Source organism: Mizuhopecten yessoensis, unplaced genomic scaffold, assembly GCF_002113885.1.
Source record: "Mizuhopecten yessoensis strain PY_sf001 unplaced genomic scaffold, ASM211388v2 scaffold9563, whole genome shotgun sequence".
Lineage (NCBI taxonomy): Eukaryota > Metazoa > Mollusca > Bivalvia > Pectinida > Pectinidae > Mizuhopecten > Mizuhopecten yessoensis.
The window spans coordinates 143,868-168,997 of NW_018408110.1; the positions used below are offsets into that span (position 1 = coordinate 143,868).

The window sequence follows — 25,130 nt, forward strand, 5'->3', positions numbered from 1 at the left end:
CAAATATGTACTGGATATCCAGCCAGTTTATTATAAAGTGTTCAACTGTAAATTATTGATTAATAACATGGAACACATAAGACTATTTTTGACTTCATTATGCTGCTGAAGACCATTCAGTGTCACTCAATGGCTGGCACTGTTGTCTTAATTGCTGAACTTCATGTCGGACTAAACGACGGTATAAAAAAAGATAATATCCTTTGCTGCAATCGCTAGTTTACATAGGTGCCCTCGTAGCACGGCATGGTAAATATTTGTTTACACCGCTGTTAGTCCGAGGTTTTAGTACAACTATCGCATTTCTACAACGGTTGGACGGAGTTTGTCTATTTTTGTTTCTTACCCGACATTTTAAACACATTTATCGCAATAAAACAATTACTTAACTTTCGGGTTGTCGGTAGCTGACTGCTTATTTACAATGATATGTCCGCGTCCGTTGTAAGCTTGTTGTATACTTTTACCAGATCATATCGCTGTACATTACGCACTAACTACAAATAAAAGAATCACACAGATTTTATAAATGAATTACGGTGGCTCATAAAACTTATTTCAATCGTAGCTATTTGATGACAGAATCATAGGAAAAACCACGGATGCGTCAAAATCAATCAAAGGTAGTCATTATATTTTAACTCGATCTTTCTTCACTATGTTATTTTTTTTTAAACGGGAAGACCAGAAAATGTATGTTGAACCATTCACATTTCAAGTTCAGCACTTAATGTTAGATAAATAGACCTTTTTATGTAATTTCAGCATATTCGTGACAATTATTATCACGTCGACACCGTTTGGGAATTATTTATGATTTCATTAATAACTATTGTATTTCCTTTTAGAGTATGAAGGTCGATGGCTTTGATTATGAGTGTCTTTAGGTTTCGTTGTTACCGTCTCATTTAAAGAACGTGACTTTATTTGAGTTTTATTAAGTTTTTATGGCGGGTGTTGAGGATGAAGCAGATGATGTTGTTCTATCTTAACGCTTGTTTTTATTTTCCCTTGTTCTTTTTAAATCATGTCTGTGTGTTGCCTCCTCGTCCATATTTGCCTTAGTTGTGTCACCGGTTTGTTTATACATGTGTGTTCCCTCTCTCCCTCCCTTGTGTTTGCTTTTTTTTAATACCTCATTTTCTTTTGATATAATTTAAATGACTTAGGCTTTATAGCGAAAATAATGGTATTTCTGAAATGAATCATTTGTTGTAATTAATTCTGTATAAGATATTTCAGAAATAAATAAATATGCATATGTTATAAAAAGAAGGATTTTAATCTATACAGCTAACCGTCATGACTTTATTTTAATGTCAATTAATATACTAATCTTGCATGTAAATAGCTGATGGCTAATGGGTACACAACACTTGCATTTATCATGATGGTTACTGATTAACTATAAAATGTGTGTTTGTTTGATGTTTAACATCCTCACATCCTCCAAAATGAGAGTGTTAATTAAGTGTTAAACATCCTCGCGACAGCCAATGTCATATGAAGACGGGTGTCAGGATAGATAGTAAGGAGGTAAGAAAAGAGAAGAAGCACAGACTCCAAATATTGCAACGGGGGAAGCAGATCAATTTTGATCTACCTTTGTTCCCTAAGCGGAAAGCATGGCACCACAGAAGAACACTCTCGAATCTGCAGTGGTCCAATATTGGACGCAGTTTTCCGTAACATTTAGTGGAGTACAATGAGAGAACAACCGATAACCTGGACAAAGTAACCTGACTACCAGTCACATTCTTCTTCTACGACCATTGAAAAGAAGTGTTGTTGAGATAAAAGAAAAAAGGAATTAAGCAAATCCTTTTTATTGCAATGAAGGCAAGAACAAACTGATTAGTTTTGTTTCTATTCTGTGTCCCCGCGAGGAGAGCACACACGAAAATTACTCAATATGATAAATAATGCTAATATTTCTTGAATAATGACCTTTTCTCTAGCTTTCTTTGCCTCTTGTTATAATTAAGCCACATCTGGAATAACAGAAAATGTCGCAGTTGATTCGGTATGCAAGAGCTTGCTCCCATTATCATGAATTCCGAGATAGCTATCTCCTGCTGATGGACAAACCAGCACCAAAGGGTTACCAAATATGCTGATCTATGACGATTCTAGACAAGTTTTATGGTCGCCATCACATCACATAGGGAAATATGTTTTTTGGGGGGTTATATGGAAGTCGTTGGTTATTTATTACGCTTATTAGTTTGTCTTGTAGGTCTGTTGTCACAACCCCGTGTTCGCGATCAAAGGACGTGGCATTACTTATATGTGACATTAAATTAATTCGAAAGAGTCATCGACTAATCAAAAGACGCTCACGCTTCCAGAACATCTGGTCTTATTCTACCTGTATATTTTCAATGGTCTGTATATAAATATTCCATTTGTTCACATTTTTTCCAAGTTTTATTGATTTGGATTTGAATTGTTGTTTTGTTGCCATTTCGACATCTTTTTTTTTATATATATATTTGCTATAATATTTAAGATTAAATACTCCTTCTAGATTTGTTTAAGACTTTTAGATTTTTACTTTGTAACCATGGTATATTTAAGCATGCTAGTTAGTTCTTTTTGTTATTACATTTTTATGCGCTTACAATGAAAGCTAATTTATAAGGATATATATTAATCATCTAAAAGACAAATAATAGAGCAAAAGGGAATTGCAGCACTCGTTGCAGTACTATGAATATTTATCTTTATCATTTGCTAACCTCCTTTTCAAACTTTTCCGTGGCCTGTTATGACAAACACACAGCAAATTAACCTTTAAAATTAACAAGGATAACAAGGATTTTAACTCTTAATAAGACCAACGAGTCGAGCATTGAAGAAATGGTCATATGGTGTAGATAATGTTTACTTTGTTTGGCCTTCTGCACTTTCTAATCGTAATTCTACTCAAAATTGTCCACAATAATAAAAAGATATATACATTTGATGTACTCGATTAAAAACAAAACAAACGAATAAGTTGATATATTTATTATAGTTGTTCAAATTGGCAAAAAGAGATTGCTTTCGATATCGTACATGTACGGGAAAACATCGACTCCAAACACACAATTACACAATTTATATGATTTATTTAGCTGGATGTAATCTCCCTGACACCATGCAGTAATAATCATTTCACAATAAACAAAGTAACAAGTTAAAATGTCAATGAATTGTGAAAGAAGAATAATCAAATAAAATCCCTAAAATCAACAGGAAAATCGAGTGATTAAGAAGTCATTTCCAAAATCATAAAATATTTCAACTATTTACCCCTTTGACAAATACAATATTGGTACCCAAACGTGAGTAGATTATGCGTGACTGAGGGATTATCAATTATATACCACTTTATACAACCTACTGGTAGAACGAAAAATTCAATATCTTAGGTTGTCAGTATAAGAATACTCAGGAAGATGATGAGAACAACTTGAGAAAATATTCAGAATGTCTTCTCATTCCAAATAATTCAATAACTGAATACAAACTCAAGATTTGATTTGACTATTCAAGTTATTAAATGGTAAAACCATATAAAAAAGCCTGATTTTCAAAATAAAGCGCAGCAGATGCATAAGAAAACAATCTCTATAATTCGATGTCTATCATTAAAAAGATATACATGTACATATGCACTGAGAGTATGAGTTCCTTTCTGCTAATTTGCCATAGTGTCATTGATCTTTCCAAAAGTCGATAGGTATCTAAACATACAATAATTAATGTTATAGGACATAATGGCTTGTTTCGAGTGAACATGCCTTACTTTTTCTGATTAATTTATAATGTATAAATTTCCTGATTACCAATGTATCCTATTTCAAATAAATAAGCAATACTGTATGCCGGGAAATTTTTGCTGCAATTTCATTTTTCGCCTTTTCGCCATCCTTAATGAGGGCGAATTTATAATGGCAACGAATAGTAGAAGTACACAATAAACCGTGTATAGTAATCACATGTAAAGGGCGAAATTAACACGGGATTAATATGGATAGTACTGGTAAAGAGTGAAATATTTACTGTGCGGAAGATTCCAGGTATACAGTATTTTGCGACGTATACCTATGTATATGTTTAAGTAGAAACTCGGGATAAGACAACAACAATGTTTGTTGGATATAGTCTGAAAAGATTACAAGACTTACACATACAAATAATAGACATAACTTTGAGTACAAATTGAATGTATTGCTCGTACATATAAACAATACTACAGAGCTACATTTGGCTGTCTTCGGAGACAAAAAGAAATACAAATATATATATAATATAGTTAAATTATTGCCACTTTTTCGAACATGAAATTGATGGAGAAAAGTGATTCATGATACAAAAATGGCATGTGATAAACACACAGTGGTCAGCTGTGACAGATTCCAGCCATAACAAATCAGCAGGTCTGTCACAAAAAAGTCAGGAAAGTTTTTTGAACAAATGGAATGTATAGAGCTATCATTACCGTGTTTTACTATAAAAAAGATAACAGTCATCGCAAAAATCATTCACTGATAGCGAACTAGGACAGAATCAAGCAATGTCAATTGAAAGTTGATTGCTTAAAAAGCTTCATTCTGGGCTATTCCGTTTTTGAAATAACAAGTACACTTTAATAAACTTTTTCCTTTCATTACAGCAAAAGTTCTTAATTTCATAACAAGAACAATTTTCATTCAATATATCTTTCAAACACGATACATGTTCATCATCAATTTTGTCCATTCAATGGTCTTGCCCATGCACTAAAGCGCCATCTTTAAAGAAAAATGATAAAGCATGTGCTCGTAACCAAAGGCAATCATGGCAGAGAGAAAACAAAACTCAATCCATCATATGACGTCATGTGATGACGTCACATTGCGTGTGTTCATTGTAGGCACGTCCAACTGTTCCATAAATACAAACAGTGCGTATAACGGAACCGAACCAAAAGGAGGCTATTTGGCAAACCGTACAACATCCGTCCAAAGTCACGCGTGGCAAGATAAATCTTGATCGTTCATCGAAGGAAAGTCTTCCACAAATTACAAACCATTGGGATATGGTTTATGAAATTGTCAATCCATGACGGCTTTTATTATCACTTTTTTGGCCAAAGCGCCTCCACCGCAAACATGATGTCTGCTATATTGCCGTCTAACAACTCGTCGTCAAGTATTTTCTCTTCACTACTGCTTTGAACCGTCAACTGGGGCAGCTCTGGTCGGTCTAATATGTCCACAGAATGTTGTCCTCGCGCTTGCATGATCACCATGCTTGAACTTTTCCTTCTAATATCATGTATAAGCATACCGTGGCTATCAACAAGATTACCAACACTTGAACTCAAAACATGCGCAGCTCTACCGGAAGTTAAAAAGTTTTTCCGTTTCTTTAACAATATTTCTTTTGGATCTACAATGTCAAAATCACGTTCTCTATCAGCATCGTTATACAAATTTTCACTGGATAATTTTCTTAATTCATTGTCTTCCTCGTCCTCACTGAAAGTAGTCTGTCTGCTAGAAACTGGCACTCGTAGCCTCGAATTCGGGTCAATAATGTCTTCAAAGGAGCGCGAGGATTTACTGGCTGCTGGTGTTTCTGTACTTGCATAGGAGTCACACGAAGTCTGCCAAGAGGCTTGATTCCGTAGCTTGTTCTTTCGCTTAGTACACACGTTCTGTATCTGGTTCACAAATGATGCTTTGTCGATTCCTGAGTTGTCATTCTCAGCCATTTCTACTAACCAAGCCACCAACTTGTCGTAGGAGTCCATTGGAGGTTCGTTCAGGTCATCTGTATTGTTTAATGCACAACCTGAAAGTATACAAATTACACACAAGATGTTATTTTTCCGGAAACATAAACGAGCGCGTCGACATCATAATACAAAAATTAATACAAAATATAAAGGCTACTAGACAGACACATTAGATAACTCTTTCAATGACTTTTCTGCTTTATATAAGACCTGATTCTAACAGCATGAATAAACTAATAGTTTCGACATTTAAAGTATTTCTGTCCTGTGCTTCGACTATACTTACATGTATGTACCTGCAAATATTTTTGTTTGTATTTCAATGTACCTCTTTTTTCCGTATCTTATGTTCGGCACCCCAAAATACTTATATAACGGTATGTATCTGTGAATGATATATATTGCTCTATGCACCCTTAAAAGTTGAATATAGATTAGAACCCTTTTTGCCGTATATTACGTTTTGTATTCCTAAATACAGAGTTTGAAACCTCTAAATACTGTTTATTACTTAATCTCATACACAATAAATATTGTACCCTCACAATTTGTATTTTATTTTATGAACCCTTTTTCTTATATAAAACTGTACCCCTTACTACTGTACATCACTTTGTGTACTCTAAATTATTGTATATTATCTTATGTACCCCTACATGTATATATTTTATATTACTTTGTGTACCCCTTAATACTGTAAAATACTTTGTGTACCCCTAATTACACTTCAAGTCGTGTACCTACAAATTTGCATATTACGTGGTATACATACATAATGTATGAATACTTTACATATCGATAAACGATATGTTAGTACGGTACCACACATATCTAAAGCTGACGTGTACAAAGAAGTACACTGTCCTGATGTCAACACAGAAAGAACTAATGTATGTTGGTATAATTTGAAATTAAATAATATTTTTTCGAAATACCGTATCAAATTGCCTCCATCTATATAATCTACAGTATCATGTTATCGTGTATGTTACAAGATAAGCCCTAACAGTTCGGGGAGGTTTCCTACAGCAGGTTATCGAAAGAGGCCATAGATATGGGTCACATGCAGAGTTTCCCCCCTGTGTTCCTGCTTAGGAGACAATGAAGAAATCGAAATAGATATACCTCCGCCTATTGTGACACATGGGATCTATATATCTACATCCTTTCTCAACTTTCCTACGCCTTCGTTTCGTCAATGTCTCCCCAGATACCTGGCTTCATCAAACCTAGGCTGTTGCAAGGACGTTTTATCCCAAACAAATAAACACGAACAGTTACAACGTATTTCAGAGAACTTGTACAGTACTCCTGAACCAGCATTACAGATTGAGATTTAAATTAAAATGGATCCACTGATCAGGAAATTATCAATTATAAATTGTATATCTATGTACTGTAAAGCGCTTTAGGGTCGCTTATGTTAGCTAGATATGGCGCTATATCACATGTTGTATATTATTTATATTATTAAGGAAATGGTTTTGTTGGTAGCATAAATATGTTCGTCGTATTCATATTACCAAAATATATATTGACTTTTCTACTTTTAACATCTATGAAATGCAGTGTGAATCATGCCTATCTTAAAGAAATTAGCAAATTGATATGGCAATACCTACACAAATTCCCGAGAATTTTGAAAATGTGGCGTAAATACTGACAGTGATGATTTTTTTAAAATAAATGGTTTACATTAATTTACATTAAAATCGTGAAGCACTCTCTGTGACGTAACAGACATCTCCAAAGTTCACATAGAGTGATATTTTTGATGTTGCTTTACATTTTGTGTAGCACTACTACTCTTATGACCTAACATAACCTTTATTCACTTTGTTGTCAAATCATCAAAAATGCTCGGGATGTGATTTTTAATGATTTTTGACATGGAACGAACCTTTGGCACAGACGAAAGTTTTGTTTCATCGTTACAATCAATAACATCGTCTACTGTCGAATATGCTATTAAACACCTTATTGTGAATGAAAATTGAAGTACATTTTAGTTCACACATTGCTAGCGGGGGAATTTTGCCAAAGGTTAATAGGTACAAACTATGTTATTATGCATTGGAAGTAAATATACAAATTGTATTTGTAAATGAAACATTTTAAATATCTATATTAAGCATGCCATTCATTGCAAAAAAGTCTATGTTTACAAAAGAATTTATGATTTTATATAAAAAAATCAATCTCAACGAAATTAACATCGAAATATATAATAAACAGGATGTACGGAACGATAACCAACATAGATACTGGATTTGGCAGAGAACCAGATGTATTTCGTGTGTTATCGCGATGTAGTAAGTGTAACGTATGATTCACTGTGGTATCACACGTGGTGGCCAATCAATTGAAAGTCAGTTTATTACAGTTTTTTGATTTGTGATGAATCACATAGGAGATTTAGTAGGCGGTTGTCTGGAGTAGCTAGTACACGTATAATTAAGCTTTAAATCGTCATAATTGAATGTACTCTGAATAAGGTTAACCCACGGTCAGCGTTCTCACTGACACGGAGCGTGTTAGAGAAAAAGTTCAAAATGCAGATACGTTTTTTACACAGAACAATATCAAATGGTAGGAATTCCATGATAAGTTAAAACTACCAAACGATCCTGGTGAGTGAAATTTTATATCATTAATAGCTCCATGTTCCGTACAAACGATAACAAATCTGTTCAGATAGACACGTGAATAAACAGAAGAACGAATTGTTTACATAACGGCAAGGCCATACTGCTGAAATAGAGACGAGGAGCTTTCCGCTTAGCATGAACATTGTTAACTAATTTATCAACTGTTTAGAAAAAGCACGCACAGAAGTACTTGTGATAATATAGGTTATGTATCTCAAACCCAATATCATGTTTAGGTAAAAGATGGAACGGTAGACAACGCCAGCAGTAGGTTGGTACCATGCTGAGTATGCAAATACCCGGAGCTATCACGACTGCCTATCTGTCGATTCATGGTACTACGCAGAACACGGTAAACAAGTAGGGGCTAGCACAAACCAGCACAGTATACACTAGCCAAGGGGCAAATCCTTTAACCAAATCATGTTTTGAATAATTAAAATAGTGATATTTAACCAAGATATAAAACCAAAAAACAATAATACAATATTTACAAAGATCAGCACAACTGATTTTCTGGTAATTTTCTGCTTTGTGGAACTTATAACGACCAATGCCGATTTCCTTCCCGATTTCTTATACTCGGTATTTTTATCGTGTTATTTCCGTAGCTATCGTTTTACCGTGTCAGCGAACCCTGTCAATTTGGAACAGATATATGAGCAATATTGTACAGATAATTCTATTTGTATATTTACATGCAGCTGAACGTTTTATCATTCAAATATAAAAACAATCGGTAATATGAAATATATTCCGGAATCGATTAAATATCTACATGTACCTATTGGTTTTAGGTGCACGGTCGTTGTTGATATATCCGTTACGCGCAGTCAACTATGAACTCATAACAAAGTTAATCAGGAGATTGATGGGGCATGATTGTTAGGCTATTTTATTCGTATCACAAATCTAAATAATTAAACTGTATATCTCCAATGATTCGCTCCAATGAAACTGATGTAAAAGTGTCCTTCGATCACTGAAATAAGTGTTATCGATATGTCCTGAAATAACATCCGGGTATAAAATGCAATTTTATGATATTCTATTCATTGCCGATTTCTGATCTTCATTATGTATGTAATGGATAGTAAGAGATAATATGTCAATGTAACTGTACAGCGAAATTGGTGAATTAAAATTAGCGATCATCATTTAATTGAAATTAAAACATTTTTGAATGACTCATAATTCAACGGATTGAATCCTGATATATTCTCAATAAAGTAATAATCAGAAAAATGTATCTCATGTCATTTGAATTGCAATTGAATTCCTTTTACAGCCGTAAAACAACAGATATATTCATTGAAGCGTTTGACAAAAATTTCCAGCTGTTTGGAAAATGAAGCATATCAAGACAAGAGGTCTTATAAATTAACATTTAATGCATTTTTCTTTTTTCCCATGATGATATCCAGAATAAACCAGGCCTATGTTTACGACAGAATGGAAACGTACCAATCCGCCTGGTTATGTATTGCCGTACATCTGATAGTGTAGGAAATGTCATGCCTTCAATACTCTTGGATTACGGTATATTTGTGGATTCTGGAGCCTTTGATATTATCAACGATAGATCGAGCCCGACGTTAATGCTAGCCTGCAATTTGTAACATTTTTGCACGGTGTCAGAATTATCTGTCGGGGTTTGTAATGACGCAACAATAGGTTCAATTAACAAGATATCAGACGTATGTCAGAACAAAATCAACATAAATGTTTTCGTGTTCCGCATCACATCCTTTCGTATATTGAACGATAACAGAATCTTCACCACACATCATTCATATACGCATGTCTAACTTTGATTAACTTCCGGTGAACTCCTCATCAACCTTTCAGCAACCCACATGATTTTGTTCTGTAGACTTGTTTACTAGAGTTGAGGGATCGAGTGGATCTTATCGGTAACTGATTAATTCTCTTTCCAATCGAGCTGGTGCATCTTCCAACAAGATTCAAAACATCGAATAAACTTGACCTTTCCGTACCGTTACTAGATATAGTAGAAAATGGGTTGATGGCATGCGCTAATTGGACCTGCAGGATATAATTAGCATGCATGGCAAGCATGTATCAACACACACACACGACGTTGAGTGATGATGTCTTGAGTTGTGCAGTATAACGCACGTGCTATTATGATGATATTGACAGCATCATATATAATCATCATAGGAAATTATTATTTTGTTTGGTTTATTGGGCTTAATGCTAATTAATAGCAAAGGTCATCTAAGGACTGCTTCAAAGTGTCTAATGTGTGTATGTAACCTTGAAAAACACATTATAATTGTCAATCTAATTAACCCAAATGTATATATCAGGGGGCATCGCTGGTTTTGTACCTTTTTCTAATACTTCAAAATCTATCTCCTTTATCAGGTTTAGTATCTGCGTCAACGAATACTTCAGTTGTGGAAGACAATCATTTAAATAAACGTATTTCTGATCAAACTGCTATATTATTATGACTGTCCTTGGCCACTCTGTTACGCATTTGGTTTGTGTGGGAATCTGTTCTCTTTTAAATGTAATGGCATTTCTGTGCCTGATATCATCAGTTATCTAAATACTCAACTTGAGGCAAGTAAGTTCATGTTTTTTAATGTTATTTATAAATTACACATGTCAGTATTAAATGAAACAATTAGAGCAGACCTTTCCAAATACATTTCCACCATAAAACCGACTTTAACCGTACGATCTATACAACTTATCTGCAAAACAGCCTGCTGTATCTTGCGATATGTTGTGTAATGTTACCGTGCGAGCAATGTATACACAGCTTATTTGTTTTCCTCGGCGATATCTTTAAATGTCAGCTTGTATTTATATCCCATAAAGTCTCGTAATTGCATCTCTAATATCTAAAAATATCATACGCTTATGAAAAAGTTTCGCTATCAGAAAAGTATATGAAACAAGACAACTGTTACTCGTTTAAGACATTTATATTTATCTAATGAAAATAATAAATAATTTGGCAATACAATTGTTCAATTCTAATAAAGGGATTTGATAAGGTATTTTTAAATTGACTTCCATGTGCAATGTCTTAACGTCTTAATGGAAGAGAAGTTGATAAATTTGGCATGATACATTATATTTGTCTGTTTTGCTTTATTTTAACATGAAGTGTGTACAGTTTTGTTGGTATTTACTATGTTAACTGATTCCTCAATGATTCCTTAGTTGTAAGACAGCTGACTGCTTGACGGGCAGGATCCTAACTATCTGAGGTGCATCAGGATATCTGTAGCGTCTACGGGGTCAGTGGAACTAGGTTACATATCACTGGAGGCGTAACAAACATGGTGCGATACGTCAGATTTCATTTAGATATCATTACGCGCTATTGAGACCAAACAGTTCGATCACGTCATCGATCGTGCGCAACAAAATGGCATGATCTCGTGAACACAATGAGATTCGCTGAGAGTTGTTATGAATTGTTTAGGTTTATTGTAGTATTAATTATCTCAATTTCCTGACGTACTTCATAATACGCCTACATGGACACACGTAGAAGCGAGAGTACTAATAGATCGTGTTCGATATGGGAGCTCGTGAGTAAGTTGTAGAATTGTTTTCTCTTGAACGTCAATGCTGTGAGATAGAAGCCCACGCAGAAGGCATAACGCCACAACGAAAACGAAAAGGTCAATAATGGGTGAAAACGGCAAGTATTACAAGGGGATGATTCTGACATCTAATAGGTACCGTATCGTGGGCAAGATGACTGTTTGGAGACCAATATTAAAGGGAAAGGTCTGCTCTGTTGTGTTTGTCTCGTAAATCATTGACAATCCCACCTTTAAGAATATTTTAAAACAAAGCAGAATCAATTAATCTGACTCATTGGCATTAACCGTTACAAGGGATGAAACGATTAAACACCCGTCTTATTTCAAATTCGATGTGCATGCATATGAATGCGCTAATTCGTGTATATGGGAAAATACCGAACTGATAAAGCCCAGATGGAGTCATATAGGCGATTGGTAGAGTGTTTCATTTCATTTGGTCAGACGTTGGAACACAAAACATGCAGGAAAAACGAAACATGAACGCGCACAACGTAGCAACAAATCTGTCAGACAGGAAGAGCGGATACGGATGTTTACATTGTGCACATGCATAACATGTAGCAGGTACGACGGTTTCATCTCGTGGCTACATCGTAAACAAAGAAGGCTAATAAATGAGTATCGCCCATCCTATAACCTTTGTTGCACTAATTGGTGCACGCGACTTGGCAATGTGAAGCCGATAAATCACTCTCGATTATATAATAAGGAAGAGATCATTGTTCTCGATATACTTTAAAGCCAAGTTTTATTCTAACAACAAAACCCTTGCGCTAGAGAAGGAATCATTTAAGTTCCTTCAAGGGGGTAATATGTAAGAACAAATACATTAATAGGATAACAAGTAAGTATGTCAGAATTTGCGTGGGTGTAGTATGACCAATTACTACCGTGGAGAACAAATAACATGCTAGTATGTGTAAGTGCAAAAGACGTGTTATCTCATAACGCTTGCAGTATGTTTTGTTTATAAATTCTGTACAATTGTTATGGCATTCAGTCAAGTCCAATAAACATTATTTGATAACAATAATATGATTGTTACATCTCTATTCATAGTGTCTTGGTTTCCTTACATTATTTTCTGTCTAAGATTCAGTGTTGGTTGTATATCTTGTTTGTTTACTTTGTCTTCACGTGAAAGTAATGGTATTTATTAGGAGTGACATTAAAATCCAGGGCGTCAAGGAAGGAGTCTATAGAGTAAATCCCCTCTGACATAAATTATAGTCGGATAATCTAGACGAAACAAAATCGTACAAGGTTGTAAGTCAACCTTATTCATTCAAAAGAAAAAACTAGTGTTTATATACAATATTATTTATACTTTCTCTGTTCAACCAGCGCTTTACTTAATTAGGGCCGGTGTTAAAATATAAAATGTTGCCTAAATAGAAAACACTTTCTTTAATGGTGGCCGATGTTGCCGTTGAAACGGTTTCATTAAGTTAATCTAATACATGAATAAATACTATAAATCGCCACCAACCACGATATATTTGTTCGCTTTAAATTAAGGTCATCTTAGGTTGTATTTGTCTTGCTTTAAGATCCGAGATAATAATCAAATCTCATTTGGGTTACAATACACTAGATTTGGAGATCGTCGAGCCTAGGAGCTGGCATGCCATTGTTCATTAACGCTGTTTCTGGGTGGTATAACTCATTGCACAATACATCTAGAAATCGTTTGGTGACACGATGGTTTTACTGATGTCGGCGTTATGAATAAATATATCGACACGGGCTGTTAGCACAGGTATACTATATACCATAACAGTGTGTAATCGCCGGTAATAAATTTGAACAATAGTGTTAACTGAATTACTTATTTCAGAATTGCATTACATAATATTTTATCGTTATCTGTGATCATGCGTTATACATGTATATATTTCATACACATTGTTTTCCGATATTCAACTGGCATCCACTCATTTGTTTGTTTTGGGGTTAACCTCCTTAAAGGTGATCCGTCGTCATGCAATAGAGTGACGATTGTTTTGAACTGACAATCTATTAATTCATTATCAAGACTAGCAAGCCGTGAAATCTGAGTATTTGAATTAAACTGGACAAAATAAATAAGAAGTGTTTCCCCTATGTTCTTTCTTATGCCCTTGACCGTTGTCCGAATAATGAAGATAATGAAGAATAATAGATATATCATGTTTGATTGATGGTATTTCAGTGTGGTTGCCATTGTGTTGCAATTTAACAAGCACAGCAAAAAACAAAACAAAAAAAACATTAAAGAACTGTTCAATACAAAATTTCGAATTGTTTGTGTTTTCCTAAAATTGCCTAGCTCTGGAAAATATCAGTATTAAGCTATAACACAAAAAATACCTCAGACGAAGAGTAAACATGCAGGCACTTTCTAAGCTCTTGTATACAACCTAGTTTATGCGTGAATGCAAGTCAATACTTCAGATTGAGAAGAAACATGCGTTTTGACCTAATTCCTGTTAATAAGGCAGCAATGTGCTTTGAATGGCCAAAACATATGTAAAGTATACAACGCTAATTAGTTGTACCCTGGAACGAGGCCCAATGTTCAATTCTCTGTCCGCCATGGGCATGAGAGGTTAGTAAGGGTACCGTCATGGTGGCAACTGTCTGACTGTCATGAATGTAATTCGCTAGCAAGGGTCTTCAGATGGTTAATTAATTGTGAAATATTGTTAGATGTGGTATGTATACCAGTACTGTCTGTGTGGAATTACAAGCGAGCTGTGTTGAGATACAAAGTAATGTAGTTGAGTAACTTGACTACTCTTGTTTTCCATATACTATGCTGAAGTGTCTTCCTTCACGGTTTGGGTTTACGCTTAAGAACATTACCGAATTTCATATTCGAGAGTAGAGTCAATGCTGGATATATAAAGATAATTATGGTTGATATAAGGTACTAAGCTTGATACCACAACGTTAGCTTATCATCTGCTACTAGTAGTATCCTAAGATAGCAGCCTCATTAGAGTGGCTATGAAGTCGTCACTAACCATTATATAGTACTAACTTAAAAGTATGAATGTATGAATATCAATACAATCATAGATATATAAAGCCGCTTATAGTTGACATTAGGTACTAAGCTGGATACCACAACATAAGCGTATCTTAGCTACTTATAGGATCCTAAAATAGCAGCAACATTATATTGGCTATGCTGTCGTCATTAATCAAGATATGTTACTATCTTAAAAGTATCCCAACATTTTGTATGTTTTGATTTCGGATTCTAGGATTCTCAATATACAATGTTCGGGAAAGGTTGCTCAAGTGTGGTTGTTTCTCGGTTTGTCCAGGCATAACAGACATTAGTCGACGTATATTACGTTACGAAGGGTTTTATCGAAACGATCCCGAAAGACACGATGCAATGAATCCACGGGTAAGTCATTTTATATACTATTGATAGCAATAAGTCTGGTACGTAGTAATCCGTTAAGAGATGTAGTGTATTCAGGATAAGATAGTTATACACAAAAGCGCTCTTATACTACAGAATAGGCTTTGAGAATATCGAACATATGGTCGCTAGACTTGACATATTTGTTGCCATCATTTTTTCAATAATTCGGTACGATTACTTGGGTTAGGCGTCCTGGTTAAAGCTATGGTCAGTTAAGGACGTGCCGCCGTGTGTGTGCGTGCGTGCGTGCGTGTGTGTGTGTGTGTGTGTGTGTGTGTGTGTGTGTGTGATGATTGGTGGAGACGGTATTACAAAGTGTTGTTCACGAAATTTAACCGCAAATAAACAAATGATTTTTTTATATATAATAATTTTAACTTCCAAATGGTTCATTGCTACCTCGACACAACACCGATTTACTTGGTATGCCATACGTTTTTGAATTATTATATCGATTTACTTGGTATGCCATACGTTTTTGAATTATTACATCGATTCACTTGGTATACCATACGTTTTTGAAATCTTACATCGATTTACTTTGTATGCCATACGTCTTTGAATTATTACATCGATTCACTTGGTATACCATACGTTTTTGAAATCTTACATCGATTTACTTGGTATACCATACGTTTTTGAAGTATTATAAAAGCAATCATTTAGAAACATGTAGCTAAATAACGAATGTATTATTATCAAGTAAGTTCTGATAAAGACAAATATCGATTGTTTTGTTAAATAATAATAAGATACTTGATGAGTGTTTTTGATCGAAGTTAGTTTTGATATAGATAGTTATCAATTCTTTTCATATTTTGCGTTATTGGTAAGTTTATTTTGTGTAAAAAGTGCTTTTATGAATCAGCTACTGCATGTCTCACCAGTATCAAAGTTGTCACACTGCGTTCAATATGTATCAGCAATTAATTACAAGTACATATGATATGCATGAGATGTATACAATATCATCGTATAATGCCTTGCTACAATACTCTGTATGTACATAAAAAAATGAGTAGAGCAAACATTGTTAACACTTACCAATATATATATATTGCATGAACATAAGCTATATTGTTTGAATTTAATGAAGGCTATATAACGACTGTGTGCAATAAACCTTGTGTTTCCTCTACTCTAATTGCAAGGCCGCCGTTAACAATGTGGATTAGGACCTATAGTTGTAGTCAATAAATATTCAAGTGTTATTATCATTCAGACTTACCATGCATATTACTATATATTAATAATAAACTAAAGTACAGTGAAGCCTACTTTGGCCAAGTGACAACTCACTCATACCCAAATTGATACTTAATACCACGGTCCCGTTTTGCATTTAAACAATCAAAAAGACTCTTTATAATATGGTAATTTACAATTGATTTTCATCATATGCTTTAGTTGGGCATTGCACTTTAAGGTTTTCCCGTCTTTTTCATTGTTGTTCTTTTATTACTTTTTGAAAGTGTGCTCAATTATTGATGATGGTCATTTAGGAATGAGATAATTTATTTATCATCAGTTACATGTTTTAAAAAATAAAAAAAACATAATAGCAAGCGGCCTTTGTTCAAATTTATACCCGGAGATTACACACTGTTGTGCAATCAGACGGTATGCAATCTACCTGTGTTAACAGACCCAGGTCGATATCCATTTCTTTCGAATTAGATCGTCACTGTGCATTGAGCCTATCATTGTCTGGTACTAACATGTACATCAACGTTGGACGCGCGGCGTTGGCAGCACTGTGGCTCCAGATGTCACGTATTACTACAGTAAAGGCTGATATAGCCGCTGATCTGATGGCCAGACACGCCAAAGTGACACAATGTTATATAATACACCATACAGCATGGTTCATACTTCCCCGGTACTATATATTGGATATCCACTTCAGTAGCACTTCTGATGCTTTCTGTATTACAAGCTACGACAAGTGAGAATTTATAACGGATTTTAACAGCATGCATCGCGTCTTGATCCCGACTCTATAGTGCATATTAATATGCAAAGACGTACATAAATAATGTTAGCTCTACTGCTCTACCGTATTTCATCAATCATCACGGCTTACACAGAGGATTTCCCCCTACCCTATCAATCGATTTGCCAATTTTTGGTAATTGGCTATGTTTGCGTCAGCTCTAATAGCTTCTAAAATACCCTAGCGACCCCCAGAACGTGTTGGCCCTCTCCAATACACTGGTCAGTGGATGATTTCCCTGGGCACGGAATGGTAAATGCTTTTATGTGGAATCATGTCTTCACTATTCCTCACACGAAGGTGACCTCTTGCTATTTGTCCTGAGACTATCCGATACTCTATGGTCCTATTGCAGACTAAAACATTTTTTTTTAAAGAGATACCGTAATTCACATATAAAGAATACCTGCAAAGCAGTTTGTTGATAAAACGATATATAATGTATTTTTATTCACACTTATGTGCAATTTTCTAGATGTATGGTGTAAGTCAATATCCTCCTTTGTACACTATAGGTTAAGCAAGAAAAATTAAATAAGACTCGCTGGGGTGTTTTTTTTTATCTAATACATGTATTGCATAAAAATCAACTATGGTTCGTATTAATAATATAACATATACCGCGTCATACTGTTGGCTAGATTACTCATCTGTATGAGTCAAGTGGCCTAGTCCTTTGTAAGCTTAGATTATTGATAGAATTAATCGAAGGATTCATGGACTTTACATGGTTTCAATACACTCCCAACATTGACAGCAGTACCAAGGGAATACGGCGATCATCACTCTTTATGAAACATGTCTATGCAAAATTTAAAAAAAACCAGGAAAACACCTTAATACGTATTGCAAACAGGACCTTGGATGATACCACAGATGAGCTGTGTTGCTGCAGAGTTGCCGACAAATATTCTATACCATTTTAAGCATTAGTAGCATGTCGATGTACGTTCTTCAACAATTCAGACTATTTGCAGCTATGAAGGTCGGATACAGTTCATCATTTTGTTTACTGACACCAACAGAAACTGCTGTTCGTACATTTATCGCTTTTTGGCATGGCTAGTATTTCTTATCGTTGATATGTCAGTTTTACCCCTCCCGTAAGAAAACATATACACACACACGTAATTCACCGATCAATTAGTATCAAGTATCCTTATCACCTTTAAAGCACTTTATATGATTTAGTTTTGGAGGTTTCAACACAAAATCAAAGTTTTATCTTTTCCTGTTTTTATAAGAAACCAAATTACTACATGTAGTCAAGCTAATTATTTTTTTCGCATTTTATCTAAAAGCTCTAGCTTATGTCACCAGATATTTTACCTATATATCCGATATGTACCAAGTGTCATTTTATTTATAAATTTATAATATCATTCAAATTGCTTTATGAAAAGCTTATTGCCTTTATTTTTGACAGAAACATTTCCTTCAAAGTTTTGCTATTAAAAAGTAGGAAAATATATTTCAATTACATCAAAGTTACACAAAATCTTAATTGTAATCCTTAACCTACAGATTACATTAACCAAACAGGTAACGACCTAATATTTATATAGTGGAAACTTGTTGAAGATTTACACTTCTCTTATATGTCTAAACGGTCCAGGTTACCATCGAATACCTACATCAGTAGACAAGTAATGTGATATTGATAAACACATTTAACGTATATACCGGAATTCTATAGAGATGAATTGCAATATACTCTAGCTTCTGTATCAATTATATCCATTATAAACATAGGGAGTTCAAGTGACGTTGAACTGGTGCAAACCCGTTACTGCGAACTCCGGGCAGACCTTCCCGACATGTGTTTTTTTTTATCTAGTAGAACTCATGGATGGCATCATGCAGATGCAAAGTTGTAAAACAACATTCGCTTTTAATACCATTTGACTGAGTCATGAATCATCCCGGGGAGATACAAGTTACGTTCGTGTCGATAGCTTTATCTTTAATATATAACTTGCATGTACATATATGATACGTTGAGAAGATTTGTGCGATGTGTGCATATTGCTATTCATATTTACTGGAATTTATGTATTACCATTTAATGTACTCTTCCATCAAATATGCATTTTGTTTTTAGTTCTAGTTCGATGTGTAAAATAATGACATATTGGTTTTGAAAATAAATAAAAATGAGTATCCAATATTGTTCTTTATGGTTGTTCTTTTTTAAATGTTTCAAATTTAGTTATTAAGGAGTCAACAAATATTATTTTGGAAAAAACCCATGTTTAGTTCATTTCTTCAATTTGTTCACTCACGCATTCTTACCGCTTTTCAACGATATAACGAGATTGCGGTTTTTTCGCTATGTAACGTGAAAAAGCAGTGAATCTGTTACGAAAGACTCCGATTGGTAGAATGTTGTATTGGCAATACCTACGGAAATCTGGTCGTGACAGCGATGATACACAAAACAAGACAATACACTTATGTATTACGTAATAGGTCGCTGGTAGGCGTAAACTGTCCGAAATTGATAATAATATAATTACTGTCTTATTGAATCACATATATAATCCATGACACAGAAATATAATGTGCTATGCGCTAGTGTGTATTATGCGTGTGAACATGTATGTCATACTCTGCATTTAATAGACTACATCTTGTGATTAGTTAGGATTGTCCTTTAATTTTGTTATTTCTTTGAAATCTTAATTAAATATATAACAATATGCACATTCTATGCGGCCTAAATTCCATTTTAATATGTTATATGCTTTCCTATTTGCATTATTATAATAGTGTAATGATAAGATCTTCAATATAAAGCAGGATTGAAGTGCAAGTATCATAGCCTCTTGTATACAGATACCATGTGTTTGTAGATATGCCGTACCCATGTGGAATCCTTCTCCAACCCTGACCCAGTTACACTGTACGTATAGTATCACTATGATACACATCGTATTGACTGAAATGTAATTTCAAACGGCTTACCTTTTTTTCCATGGTATTTGAGTCCATTGTTTTTCCTACTAGAATGATTCCCCATGGTTCTCTGATAATCACAATTGAAAATCCCACGATATCCAACAAGTCGACACTGTTGTTCGCTGTGGCGTTGTATATAGATGGAAGCTGGAAATCAACAGCAACCTGGTTGTAGTAGCGCGCGGAGTGTATTGACGTTCATCTAAGTCTGATGCTAGCAGAGCTCTGGGAGGTGAATGGGAAAATCCACTTGCTCGAATCTATATATAACTCATGGTACCACCGGCAGCATTCATAGTAAAGGGGCGGAGACTAATAGAAAATTACTAATGACGTTCAACGATTCCCGACAATAGGGTGTATCCGTGACTAAAATGACGCTTTGGATCACTCTGTATTGGATTGTCGTGTTGTGCAGGTTGACGATTACTTTTAACAAATGTATTTGTTAATGCAAACGTCATGAACGGTACTGTTTAGAGAAGAGTGCAAAAACTGTTTCTTAAGGGGTGCATTTCCAATCGAGGAAATGTTACCAACCTCCTTTACTTTTAATATACGTTTTCAATGTTTTCCAAACCACATTTAATAGCTCATTTACGCGAGGTATGTGATTTCGAAAATATTTTTGAACGTTTAGAAATGAAGATAAAGCACTTATGCGTTTTAAGCTTATGTTATATCAGAACACAGTTATGTCGATTTCTATTAAAAAGCAAGTGTAAATCAGGCAAAATTTCATTTAACTACACTATGTAATTAAACATTTTTGCCTGAAACTACTGTGGTATTTTTATGACGATAACTATGATTTAATCTTAGAAACTTTTTGTAAATAATTGCTATGTATCTTTAACTGACAAAAGTATTTTACTACAAGAGAACGATGAGGAAAAGTACCTATTAAACCTAAACATGTTTGTTTTATCCTCAATAAAAGAGTTTATATATTATACTGTATACAGAATCCATATGTTAAAGATATACAATAAGTTAGATATTGATATATCTAAAATATGTAGTTTGTGTAATATGAGTACCCATCTTTCAAATACTAAACTAAGAATCAACAACTGTTTGTCTTTGCTCTCAGTGATTGACGTCACACCCTGACGTCACAGTAGTAGCATTAGTAAAGTGATCTGATATACTGGTAAAACAATAGCAATTTAAGTGATTGTTAAATAATGTCAATACTTTCAGCTATGTTCGAACATTTTTTTCCGGTTGAAATGTCATTATGTTTTGTTTTACTAGAACAGCAGTTCATACAAAGCAAAAACATAGTACAATGTAGTTGACATTAAAAGGAGAAGATATGAATAAACGAATTCTTACGACCCGGCAAAACAAAAAGTGAAATAGAGCTGAATGGTATTTTAAATCAGTGTGTCAAGGCTAAACCATTCGATGACAGCGACACAAAAGATAGCAGAAAAACAATGATATCATTGCGAACAGCGTAAACCGTCATTGAGTTTAAAAACAATACAAACAAAACAAAACAATACTAGTCACGGTTAGATGGTAACCTCAGAATAACATTGTCCTTAGAAATCACGCAGGATCAATGTTAAAAGGTACTTAAACTGATAACTATTCCGGTTATATTGGTTAAAATGGACTGAATGATGAACGTATACACCAAACATTAAAACGTAATCATTCTTGTCAACCAGGAAACCAATAACTGGCAGCAGGAAGTGCATATCTTAACAACAATGTTGACACTGGGATCGATATACACACGCAAAAGCTTACCTACATAGATAACCTCTGTCGAGGTCCCATTCGATGACTCCTTATACAACAGTAATGTAAGATAAACCTAACACACACACACAGGTGTCTGAACCTTTAACATTTGGTATTAGATACGGTATGACAACAATTAACTACACTGAATCATACAGATGTTTCGTTCTCCTTGGACTTATCGGTGATGCTAGGGGCCGAAATGTTGGAAACCCAAATTGGCCTAACATATTGTTGAAACAGCGTGGCAGGTGCGTAAAACACCTGATTATTGAGTTTCAAAACTAAGAGGAGAATTTGTCCATTTCAAATTAAAACCTCTGTAAAGTGTGTATATTATGAACTGTGCAGCTACTCAAGAGTGACAACTGTGGCCATCAAGGATACAGAAGATTGAATAGTAGCATTTGATGGTCACATTTTTGTTTTTCTTTTCATACTTCGATAGTGTTAAACAGTCATATGAATACAGCTGGTTCTAAAAAGCAACACATACAGTATGGTCTATTTATTCGTTGGAGTAAAATTTTAGATTTATTAGTAATAAACATATACACAATGATATAAACTTTGTGAGTTGGTTACATGAAAATGAAGCCGTGAAGAGTGTTCAGTAAATGAGGCCGCTTTTGATAACTTGTTAGTTCAAGGTCGCACTATAATTTGCATTACAAGTATAGAAGGTAAGGTATAGTCATACAACGCAGAGGTCGTCATTTTATTTAAAATGACAAAGGCGCTATTATTGATACATTTTTTATGGAAAAGCCAAACAAAGGATCAAGTTCAAATGGTGACTGTGTCCACGAATGACGGGCCATACATAGCTAGTCACATTCCTTCAGCCACATCATAACATGATTTTCTTCATTGTATTGAACATATAAACTCTTAACCGGCTACAAACAAGACCAGATGGTCTCAACTATCGTTTAAATACGTTTTTTGTTATTGCATTTCTTCTCAGTTTTATGTATAAAATTGTTCAACGATCAAAGGCATCTTTCGACTATAAAACGTTGACTACCGTAAAGGCAACTGTGTCGGTCGTAAAACATGGGAGGCAAAACAGACAGTCAAATATAACCCGACCAAAACGTCATCCCTGCTTCCGGCGGTTATTCAGGAAACAGATTTACTATTAGTAATCATAGCTAAATACATTAAAAATCTACATATACATAAATAATTGATTAACCGCCATTCTGGTCATGAAGAGCTGCCGTGCTCCAAGATCCTGCTAAATATTGAGCCGTTTGATTTCAAAATGCCTTATTCTCTTTACTACGTCTCTTGCAGTGATTTCAGTGCTGAGGATGCAAAATCATTGAAGTCAATATTGCATTCAGAATGAATTACTTACTCTTTAAACTATTGTGTTTGTGATGGTTCCAAAGTTAAGGTATCGTGATTTGTCGACATAAATTTTCAATTGTCATTATAAAATTCATATAACGTTGAGTTAATAGTACCAACATCTTAGCAACGGAGGACTTCGAAAGATCATAAATGTTAGTATTGTTTGAGTACAGAAACAACGACGGGCCTACTGTTTGTTTTCATCCACCATTGCGCAGAGAGACAGTTAACGTTAAACAATCACATTTTGTTGTTGGTAATATACATTTTAGTGTAATAAAACGGTTGTTTTAGATATCTTCCTAAATGGATAAAGTGATTTTTGAGATTTTCCCCCTATTATCATTGTCATACTCAGGTTGTTGACAGTGATATCCTCGAAATAATCCTTAGCACTGCAGCCTTAAATTGATGCAATTTGTTTTTATTGCGTTACGTTTTGTAACTATAAGCATATCATAAAGCAGCTCTTAAATAACTACCATTATACACAAATATGTGAATATCACGGATACTCTTATTATATCATAGATATGCATGTGTATACACATTAAACGCATAAAACAACTTGGATACCGTTTGGTAATTTTTATTCAAACCACTGCTTCCTGTCTGGTTCTATTTAATTTAATGTCTATTTTTTTTTTTAACATTAAATTACAGAATTTTAGTCGATGTGAAATATTATGGAAATAAGTGAGATGATGAAAGAGTCAAATGTATAATATTATGTCAAATATTTTCTATTTTACATTTTACTAATTCCTGTGTCGTGTTTCGGTTTCGTCATTGTTTTACACGTATCTAGGGACACGATAGTACAGAAGAGTTCCGCCTATGACGTTCTGTCATTGGGAGCTAAAGGAAACGGCGGGCCTGGGACCAATTCAACGCTCCTCAGTGTGTGGATGTTTGTTAGCATCCTACTTTCCCTTATCTAATGTTCACGGCTGTGGTCAGAACACTAACATGACGCGTATCGACCCGTAAACGCTGTTGTTAGGGTATACAGGAAGTCACCCCCTGTGAACAGTCAATAAACCATTGCAATCTCGTTTTCATCTCATTTACGTCGATATTTCTTGATATATATTGTTGCAATATGAGACAGTGTCGCAAACTTCCGTACTATTGTTTTGTAATCAATTTAATGTTCATTGATTGTTGGCAGGCCTTCAGAAGCGTATACTGAACGTTAGGCTTTTAAACGGACATCGATTTCCTCATTTACCTCATAATGGACATTTTAATGCTAACCATGTTCGAATTCTACACTGCTATTAATCTACTAATACTGGAGTTAACAGTTTAAAAAGTAGGATATTAAAAGGACAATTAAGTTCGTCCATACGTTTATCCCAATTGTGGTTAATGCTTGGAATAGGTAAGTTTTGTTCATGCTGTTTTTTCAGCATAATGTGATACAAGGAGTTTTTTTGCCATTACTCATATAACATGAATCTTCCAATCAACTTTGCATAGAGTTGAATTATACATTCCTGTGATTCCGCTAATATTCATTTTTCTTTCGATTCTAGATAAACATAATAGTTTTCTCATTGTTGTTTTGCGTTTATATATTTGTTCTGTAATGTAGTTCCGGCTGCTGAGAATGTGATGAACCTGCACGCATCAA

At 34.6% G+C, this 25,130-nt stretch overlaps 1 protein-coding gene across 1 annotated transcript; it reads right to left on the reverse strand.

The window, feature by feature from the left end:
• Window positions 1-2,996: 2,996 nt before the first annotated feature.
• On the reverse strand, window positions 2,997-20,602 carry LOC110458410. The gene is made up of 2 exons (XM_021510091.1): window positions 20,387-20,602; window positions 2,997-5,823 (listed from the first exon to the last, which is right to left on the reverse strand). The coding sequence occupies exons 1-2, from the start codon at window positions 20,439-20,441 to the stop codon at window positions 5,105-5,107; spliced, it is 774 nt and encodes a 257-aa protein (XP_021365766.1). The 5' UTR covers window positions 20,442-20,602; the 3' UTR covers window positions 2,997-5,104.
• Window positions 20,603-25,130: the final 4,528 nt, after the last annotated feature.